The 10261-nt window shown below is 47.0% G+C and overlaps 1 protein-coding gene across 1 annotated transcript in view; it reads left to right on the forward strand.

Annotated features, from left to right (window-relative positions):
- The window catches only part of PHACTR4 (phosphatase and actin regulator 4), a 68860-nt gene that overhangs the window by 22690 nt on the left and 35909 nt on the right, over positions 1-10261 (forward strand). The window contains 1 exon segment of the mRNA XM_035901219.1: positions 2545-2591. Coding sequence (XP_035757112.1) covers positions 2576-2591 — 16 coding nt within the window. The 5' untranslated portion in view covers positions 2545-2575.

Raw genomic sequence — 10261 nt, forward strand, 5'->3', positions numbered from 1 at the left:
AGCGGTGAAAGGAGTTGCGCTGTGCGGGTAACAGGCGCATCTCTGGTGGCAGAGGAATTTCACGCAGCTCTCAGGCCCAGGGAATGGCTGAGCACTTTGAGGACATGAATATTCAGAGGAGCTGTAGCATGTGTCCTACGAAAGGAAATGCAAAATCCAAGTTTTCTCAGGCTTACGTACCTGGGAAATGTCTGACAGTAGAGGATAAAAGTAATTTTCTCTTCTGTGGGGTAGGCGCATCTCTGGTGGCAGAGGAATTTCACGCAGCTCTCAGGCCCAGGGAATGGCTGAGCACTTTGAGGACATGAATATTCAGAGGAGCTGTAGCATGTGTCCTACGAAAGGAAATGCAAAATCCAAGTTTTCTCAGGCTTACGTACCTGGGAAATGTCTGACAGTAGAGGATAAAAGTAATTTTCTCTTCTGTGGGGTGGGTTATCTTAAACTAACTGTTGCAGAATACAGCTTCCCAATTAGCCGGTCCTAGTTAATGCCGGCAGCGGGATCTGCGCTACTTAATCCATTGCTTCGGTGAGAAAGCGCCTGTTTCTTAGCGCAGGCAGAGACGTGTGCTCCTGCTTTGACAGCCTCGTGGAAACGCTGGGAGTCCTGACTTTGCTCCCTCGTGCTCTAACCTGGCATTGCATTTTTCTTTTTTCCCTCCGCTCTGCCTTTTACGCTTGTTCTATTAATAATCAGATGACTGTGGGTTTAGTGTTTTGCTCAGAAGGATCCCTCCCCATGCAGGCTGAGGTGCTTCCAGCCACGCTGTCAGGCGATGACAGATGTCCTTGGTGCGTACAGTCAGTGTCCAGCAGCGATGGGCTGCCAGGATTAGTATTCCAGGCACAAATGTGCCCTTTGTAATATGCAAAGCTCAGCCCAGCCTGTGGGAGGGTTGCTGTCATCTATGCTGAGGTTCAAGTAGGTTTTTAGGTGTCTGCTTTTGTTTCTCTTCTGCTTTCCCTCCCCAGAAGGGCTTATTGGAAGGGCATGCAGGGAGACCTTACCTGCAAATGCCCCCATACAGTAGAGCTGCTGCTAACTGGGGGGTTTGGGTGAAGATGCTGACTTGATACTGATATTTGTAAAAATAATTTTGGCTCTTCTGCCTTCAGTGGGGGAGCATTTGTTCTAGTTTTTGCAAATGGTCTCCTTGATGCAGCCTGTAGAATAGACGTATCGTGGGGACGTACCAAATTGCGCATCCAAAATGCATGGGAAATTTAGCTGTGTTTTAAGTGTTAATGCAATAAGCTGGAGGGATTCTGAGGGTGTTTCCCAAGTAGCCTCGTGGTAATCTGCCTCTGAAATGAAGACCTAATGTTCTTGGGAGACTGACTTGCTGCCCAGAAGTCTGCACAGATAGCGCTTCTCTTTGCTAAGCTGTTTAAATGCTGTGATTGCCAGCGATGTTTTGAGAGTTTACTGGCTTTGTCGAGGTGTTCTCCCCATCTAAGAATATTGCTGCAGCAGAGAGAAGTAGCCTGCAGCATGGTTGTCGGATCAAAAGAAGTGTTTCGCCCACACAGTTCAGCAAAGCAAAGCTTAAAAGCCCTGCTGGCGATAGCTTGTTGAGGCGTGCTTCCAGTGATGGTGTGGCAGGGTTATCTCCTCCGACACCGCAGCCCTGTGATGCTCCGATGCTCTCGTGCGAGCTGAGCACGTGCTGTACAGTCAGCAAATGATCAGATGGAGATGATCCATCTGAGCTGATGTTGCATTACAGCCAACAAACTGCACTTGGCTGCTGGGAGTTAAGGTGATGAGCTGTCCTAGACTTCCTGGTGAAGGGTTCGGCTGAAATGGGCTACCGAAAAGCTGGCTTTGCCTTCTCAGCACTGGAAACAAGCTTATTTTGTAGGTCTGTCCCAATCACCCCATGCTGCGCCTGTTGACGTTTCCTATTGTGGTTGTCTTAGATTCTGCAAGTTCTTGGGACAGAAGCTCTGTTTTTCTGAAACGCTGAGCATGTTTTTTTATCGGACTCAAGATGTCTCCTTATTTCCCCAAACTTAGTTCCTCTTGTACCTCATTTCAGAACTTTCTCCAGAGAAAAGCTGGGTTTGCTACTAAAATCCTAGTTCCTCCTTTTTGTCTCTTTTTCCCCCCAGTATGTTCAGAACTGCCTGTCTGCTGTGTGACATCTAAAATACTTCCTGGGCACGTGCTAGTCTGCCTTTGCTAGATAAGCATTAGCTGTTCCCCTTCACAGCAGACAGATGCCTTCTTGAAACGGCAGCTGTGGGATGTTTTCCCTGCGAGCAAACATTTGATGCTTTGTAATTATTACACGTTAATTTTGTTTCCCTTTTCTTTCCGACACAGCATGTGTGTGATTAGAGGCTAGTGGTAGCTTCAAAGAGGGATGAAGATGCCACACGCTCTGGTTCCCAGTTTGCTGGGGCAGGATTTCTGCTCTAGGTTCCCTCCATGCTGGGTATGAGTAGGCTGAGCAGAACTGAGAGAGAAGCAAAAATAAACCTGGGTTTTGGTCAGACTTGGAATTTTAATTTGTGTGTCATTGTTTCCTGTTTTTTGTAGGAATTGCTCGGAAACCTAGTGTGAAAGAGGAATGGAAGAGAACTCTGGTGAGTACCCTCTTAGATATCTTACTGTGAGTTGTGGACCTGTTCTTTCTTCTTGGTTAAGCATTGTAAAGAACCTTATTACTTTAAACTTGGTGTCTTCAATTCAAATGTAGAAGGTGATTTAGAAAATAAGCTAGTTTGGCAGATGCATCAGTTGCAACTGGACTGCACTAATGGTGTGGACCAGATCCGATTAAAGCTGTGTTGTATGTCTGGAAGATCTTTTTTGAAATCTCCCATCTGTGAAACCTGGAATACAAGCCTATTGGATATCCCAAGCTCTTGAAAACAAATAACCTCCCCTTTCTTAATGGGTAGGAGGCGAGAAGCATTGAGCTGGCATGCAATTCGAACAAGGAACATGGCAAAGCCATAAAGAAGGATCAGCTCCTGATTTCTCTTTATGTATTTAGTTCTATAGGCTGCTCTGCCTTGCAGAAGATGCAGGATTTTTTTTTTATTAAACAAAATCTGCCTTCAATGCTCTTTAGGCACTGTGTACTGCTTGCCCCGAGACAAGCAAGCTCATTGCTCTTAGCTTTAACTGATGTGCAAGGATATGGTTGCAACTAAAACTGGTAGGTTTTTGACTTAGGATTGCCTTAAATGTGTGTTTTTCCATCCGTTTGCCTAAAATGGCTATGGAAGACACAGCTAAGTGGCCATTTTTTCCCTCCCATTGAAATGAGATTTGCATGAAGGCTCTTGCCTGCACCATGGGAAGCCAGTCTCCATGAAACATATTGACCTTGCATCTTGTGGGCCATGATGTTGCAGTTGGTGACTTCTAACTCGTAGTGAAGTGCAACTCTGTGACCATAAATATTATTCCTATGCAGCCAGGTGATGCCATCCTTAAAACTTGAGAATTGATGTACTCATCAGGGGTGTGGTGTGCTTGGTGGGGCAGAGGTACCGGGCCTGTCTGCTGGAGGCCAGTTTCTGACTTCATGCAGCGCTGGTCTCTTGGGACCCAGCAGCCCTGTTGGAACAGCTACGAGCCAAGCATACATGGATAAAAGCATGTCATGCTTACAACCCTGGTGGCAAGAATTGCTGCTGTGCCCTCTAATTGTTAGCCTGTAAAGTGCACATTGCACATTTCATTTGTGGTGATTGCTTTCCCTTATGATTTGTTCGTGGCAAACTAATCTCAAATGATGACTTTCAAAGGGGGAGGATGGGTAAAGTGAGTGTGGTGCTGGCAGTTGATGTTGAAGGAATGGCTGTGGAGATGACCGCTCCCTGCTCAACCCCAGGACAAAGCACAGGCAGCAGCCAGGCGAGTTTTTCCATCTCTCCAGCCTGCATTAATGGGTCGGCTTTGAGCAGCACTGTGAGCTCTGCTTAGTTACTGGGACTTGGCCTCTGCTGGGACTGCCAGCATCCAGCTGTGTTTATATCACAAAGCTTTTTGTCCCTTTTTACTTGCAGTTGAACTCCATTTTTTGGGTAGGTCAGTGAGCCATGGGGTTGGAGCCTGTTGAGGCCGCTGAGAGCTTTGACTCCCGATTCGAGCAGCGCTGGTGGCCTGGGATGTGAGAGGCCTTATGTTCTGTTTGCATTTTGCCAACTTAAGTAGAACTACCTCCCCTTTACCTCTGAAAAAATTCAGTTGTGCAAGTTTAGGACAGAGTATCTGTACCTGATCTTTGCATGCACGGACACCCTGCACCGCTGGATGTGAAGCTTTACTTGTTGGCTTCTTAGTGCTGGGAGCCAAGAGCCCCATATTAAAGGCGGAATAAGCAGATGGGTCTTTTGTTACAATTTCCTTAAAATTACTTTGCTTTTAAGGACGCTCATTCTCCAAGTGCTGCTAAGCTCAGGACTCCTGGGTTGTTCCCGGCACTGAGACTGGAGATGAGGTAAGGTGGAGCTGCGTGCAGGAGCTGAGCCAAAGTCGATGCCCTTTGTTCCCTCAAAGCCTGGTGCTTTTTGATGTATTGCTGTCCTTAACTGGTTGTATATTAACTGCATTCACAATGCTGCATGGCTGGCTTTTGTTTTAACTGCATTGGCGCGTGTTCAGAGTCGGTGTGCTTCGAATGGCCACTGGGACTGCACAGCGAAGCATAAATCCTTTTTAGCTGTCAGGCTTCACTAGCCATGGGTGGGTGGGGGAGCCCTCCTTGGCTGGCTGCCCTGGCTAATTAAAAACGAAATTTGCTGTTGTCTTCAGATTTTAATTCATGCCCATCCCTGAAGACTAGGGGAAGCACGGGCTCCAGGCAGCTGCAGTGAAGTTTCAGAGCTTGTCTATACAGTTATTTTAGAACAGGTATGCAACTTAAAATTTGCTCTCAACCCTACCCTGGGTTGTTTTTCAAGGATAGGGAAGAGTATACAGAAACTTCTTGCAAGCCTTGGGATGTGGCCCTGAGCAAGTGAGTACAGTTTAAGGTGCCACAAGTTGGCTACCTGCAGTAATTCGGATGTGCATGTGTTGTAGCTAGGGCAGCATCAGATAGCTCACTTTTTCACTCTAATGCTGGACTTAAGCAAAACCGAATTACTTCGCTCTAGGCTGTGCCTGTGTGACTGGCATTGGCTTAATGAATGCAAAACCAGCTCAAGTTGCAGTAACTCATGTAGCTTGTCAGCCTGAGCCTTTGGCTACTGGCTCATGCTGTGAAACCTACTGGAGATGGAAGAAGTTTTGAAGTGGTAGGAGCTGAGAGGTGGTGGTGATGGTGTGCGGCTGAGACACAGCCCCACAGAGTCTGTGCTGGAGGGAGGGTCCTGCCCTGGAGTCGTCAGTGGAGGTGGGAGGCAGGTGGGAGGATGGAGGTTAGTGAGAAGAATAAATGAAATCTAAATATACACGCGTTACCAGGCCAAGTTCCCTACTTTCCAAGGTCCCACCTACACAAGTGATCTGTTGAAGGGAAATGTCACTGGAATACCCTTCCCCTCTTCAGATCCTTCCTGCAGTGCGGGTGAAGGATCACACTCTATTTTCAGAGCCTATTTCCGCTGTTCCACCTGCTGCCCACGCTGTCGCTGCCCAGACCCCCTCCCAGAGACCACTCACTTATCTTAGCATGAGATGAGCTAGGTTTGGACCTTTTTCTTAGTTGTGGGATCGTCCTCTTACCTAACATTTCATCTGCCTGTAAGTCTGTGAGACCTTAAAAAGCAAAACATTGAGAAGTGGCAGCTTTGTGCTTGGCAGGGCAGGTCTCGCCTTGTGCCTGTGGTTCCTTGAAAGCTCTGCCGTGGTGTTGGATTGACCCAATGTGGAAGCAGGCCTGCAGTTCACTTGCCCAGTAATGTTTGAGCTAATCATTCATGAATAACTGTGCAGGGAGCATGGCAATGCCTTTCTTCATGGGAAGCGTTTGCTCCTGGGTCCTTTGACCTGCCGTACATCTGTGCTCTGTGTACCATTTCTGCTTGTGGCTTCATGTTTCCTCTGCAGGTATTGGGACATGAACCTTTCAGTAGCTTCCCTAAAAGGACTAAGTCTCTATGGGACAACTGTGGAGCATTGGGGAAATTAGTGAAGGAACCTTTGCACACACAGGCTCTTACCCACAGCGGCTTTTTTAGAATAGCACTTGGCATGCTAAATTTATGGATGCTTTAAGAATCTTCTGCAGTTATTTCTTTATTCAAGGCTGACTTTCATCCCCTTTGACTTTCATCCCCTTTATCTCCTGCTGTGCTACTTTCTTCCAATTCTTTTCCTACTAAAAATAGGAAATAGTCCTCGAGTCCTTAACCTTTGTGCAAACAAAGTAGTAATTTGTTTTAGCATCTATGCTGACTTCTGGGCTACATGCCTCATAAGGAAACCAGTGTGATATTAATCTGCTGCTTTTGGAGACTTAGACTCCAAATATAGTCTGAGTAGAGGAAACGGCTAGAAATGTGAGTACTTGCCTATTATGCCACCAGCTCTGCTACTTGTTCCTGGCAGGATGCATGGCTGGCTCCCCAATTCCCATTTTTATCCCTAAAAATGAGAGCAATACCTTCGGACGATCAGAGGTCATGGAAATGAGTGTGTGATCATCACATGTGCATAGGTAACAGGATTTTTAGATCACTTCTGGCTCAAAGCGTGTCTGTGGAAGCAATACCTTTTAGTATACATCCATTGCTGCCAACTGCCTAGCAGCCCTGCTGTCTGAGGGAAAGTTTGAGATCGAAAAGATGTATCAAGCTGTTCCAGGGCTAGACTGTCCGAGCAGGTTCTGGCATTGCTGCTTTCTAAAAGACTAAAGCTGAGAAGGGAGCAATGGCAAAGGTGCAGTGACCACAGTCTATCCCAAAGACGCTTTAATCACCTGCTTCCATCAGTCTGCTGCCTTGGGATATGAAAATAACAGTTTGTTTTCATATGGACCCCTTGCTGCTGCTCTTTACCAAGGCCCACCAAGCTCGGCATCTCCTCTGGGCCGGCACCATGTGCAAGTAGAAGAGAGCAGAAGACTACAGATGTGCAAAGTCTGTTCTGAGGAAACAAAACCTGCTCAGGAAAAACAATTTTCTGCTTCAAAGGTGTCTGCCGAGTGACTTTCTTCTTGCTATTCCTTTGTTTATGAAGCCTTATGTGTTCAGCAGCAGTGAAAGCTGAGGGAGCAGCTGCTGGGATGTAAAAGTTTCGCTTGTAGGTTGTTAGTTTAAACCAAAGGAAAGAGATCATGAGTTCCCATCTTGTGCCTCTGGAGCGGATCGGAGACCGGTGGCAGAGAGGACTTTGCAAGGACCGACCACAGCTGCAGATGGAGCTGCCTGCATGGGAAGGTCTCCACCTGCACCTCCCTCTGATCTGATGGTGACTGCCACAGGGTGTCAGGGTTGAGGAGGAAATGCATGCTGCTCTCAATGTCTTCTGTTCCCCAGAAACCTAACAAGGCTTTAGATCTCTAGGACAGTCATTCTGCTACTTTCGGGAAGGCACTTCAAAAAGGCAAGGGTCTGAGTAGGGCAGGAAGGGAGAGGAGGAGGGGGAGGACACTTTGTTTTGGTTTTTGTGTTTGCTGAAGAACTTGGATGAAAGGCCAGCCTCCGATTCAGGGCTTCTTCAGCATGCTGCCGGCGCTGCGGGCTGGCTGGGTGGGAATCCCCTTTTGATGACTAAGTTTCAACTGGAAATCAGCTGCTTTGGGGCTGCTGCCAGGACAGACCATTCAGCAGCATTTAGGGAAAACCTGTCGGATGTGAACTTTTATGTCGAACTGAAGTGTTTGGATGATGTGGTTCTTGGTTTAAACTTGGCTGCTGGAGGTGGCATTCACGTTTTCTGGGTTTGATCTGCAGTCAAACGTAGAGCATCCGCAGCATTACGAGTGCTTCACCGTCACACTGCTCTGAAGTCTGCTGGAGGAGAACAGTTAGTGCTAACTAGCTGGTGGAAATCTCTTTATAATGTCTGTGCCAGAACAAAAGAACAGGTTTTTCTTCCAGGAAGACACAGGCATTCCCTTAGAAGATCCTGTATATTATGTATACACCACTCTAACTGCTCTGTGCAATACAATAGGAGAGCCAAAGGGGTCGAAGTGCCTGAGATTAAACGTTTAATTACAGTTGGTGTGTGCTGATTTGCAAGCAGGCAGAAAGGCAAAATCCTTACTGTTCCTTAGTCAGATTTACCAGAGGGTTGAACCCATCTCAGTGGAGACTGACTTTTAAATGAGGTGCAGCACAGAACGCTTGCTTACCTTCATGAAAGCATTATTGTAAATATGTCGAGTGCACTTGACAAGTTAGCAAAATACTTTGGGATGTTATCCTGACAGCCTTTTGTTCTAAATTTGCGGTGGACGTTCTAGTTCTTAGCGTAGTTAATGTGCTGAGCGCTGTCAGGGGTCTTGGGGCAGTTGATGGGATGCCAGTGCTGCAAGGGATGTGGATCATCTATCCATGTGCTAGTTGGTGTGGCATTTAAGAAAATAAATACCTAATAATTCCCCCCGTGAACAAGCCCCTTATGATTTGAGTAGGTGTCTGAACTCTTGCTGCCTTTCCCTCCTGATTTGCAAGCCAAGTCTTTTACAGAGATTATTTGCTGACCTGCCAGGGACCTTGTAATTCGGTGACACCCCATTTCAAGTGACTTTTAAAGCTGTTGTAGTAAATGGCCGTGCAGTTTCTACAGATAGCTCTGCCTGGAGGAGAGCGGAGGTTAATTTGGCTGGTTTTGTGGTTTAGGTCTAAGCTGTGGATGTGCTGGGCAAATGAGATGCTTTGGCCTCCAGGCTGGCTGGAGCGAGATAGTAGCAAAGGCTGATGTTGAGTGAGAAATGCTGTGTCCGCTGAAGTGCTTTGTGATTGAATTGAATGATCTTATTCCTTGTATTAAGAGATAAGACCTTGTAGGACGTGTAATCAATCCTCTGGATAATTCAGGCCGACGCACTGTAAAATAGCAAGCATGGAGTTACTGTGGTTCAGTAAGTAGGGCATGGAGCAGAAGGGCCAGATTTTGAGAGTTTCTAGTTTTCAACTCGTTGGACCTTAAATTCACCTTGCTCTCTGGAACGTTGCTGCCTGTAAAGTCTGTCAGAGGATTTTAGTAGCTGATTTTATTGGGGTTGGGGGTTGAAGAGGAGCCTGCCTGGAACCAGAGGTAAGTGGGTTTAGTACAAAATGAAGTGATTTTTGTTATTACTGTTTTTCTTTGTTCATGCAGCAGCAATGTGTCCAGGCTGAATGGCAAACCTGGCTTTTTAAAAACAAAATACTGAATGTTCTCATTACCATTGCTGCCCTTGTGAGCTGTAGATGGTGTTAGCTGAGCTGCTGGCTGAACAAAGCTGCCCCTTGGGCCTGCTGGGCTGCAGGGCTGGTGCTGATCTGCAGCCCGGTTGCTAACAGTCGCATGTTGTCACTGCTGATGTCACCACGTTATGTTTCTTTCTCGTTTGTCTTGAAAAGGAGCCTGGCTCTGATTTCTGAAGGTGTCTTGTCTCCTAAAACACTTGAGTGCAACTAGAAACCAGAGATCTGGTGTGGCTTTTTTACAGGTTGGACCAACCCAACTGTGACGAGATGAGCGATAACCATGGCTTGGTTAGGAAGAATATTGCTCTTCAACCCCGCCTGGTTTTGTCTTGCTTTGTGAAGCATACATTTTAAGATTTCTGGAGGACTTACCAGCTGGGTTATGATAAATTTGTATTCCCTTGTACATGAAATATTTATAGGAGTTACTAAATTCCGCTTAAAAGATCTGTGTAGCCTGTTGGTGCTCAGGCTGTTCTGTTTCTGAGCTGAGCTTTGCAGATTCGGGGTCTGCGATGGATCCTGGTGCCTCTTGGAGCTTGTCTCAGGGCTGTGGAAGGTAAAGCTTTGCACATCATAGAATTGTCTAGGTTGGAAAAGACCTTTAAGATCGGTGTAACCCAGCCATACGATTTCCTTGAGGGGTCTCAGTCCTCTTGGCAGTATTTTTTTTCCATTTCAGCCTGGAAACCTGCTTTTGTCTCGGGTGTGCAGGGCGTCACTGCTGCTAACCCGGGAGGTCGCGCAGCAGTCGCTGGAGAAATCTAGCGATGGAAATAGAAGCAAATTGTGCTAAAGTCATGGAAAGAGGGCAGAATCGGTGCTGAGATCGGAGGCAGCACCTCGCCTGCAAGGCTCCTCTCTGGGGATGAGCACTGCCGGGCGAATTCTGCTCCCTGCCGGTGTCGGCTGCGGGCGTGATGAGCTTCGCCCCT

This window comes from Egretta garzetta, unplaced genomic scaffold (assembly GCF_000687185.1).
Source record: "Egretta garzetta isolate BGI_Z169 unplaced genomic scaffold, ASM68718v1 scaffold368, whole genome shotgun sequence".
Classification (NCBI taxonomy): Eukaryota; Metazoa; Chordata; class Aves; order Pelecaniformes; family Ardeidae; genus Egretta; species Egretta garzetta.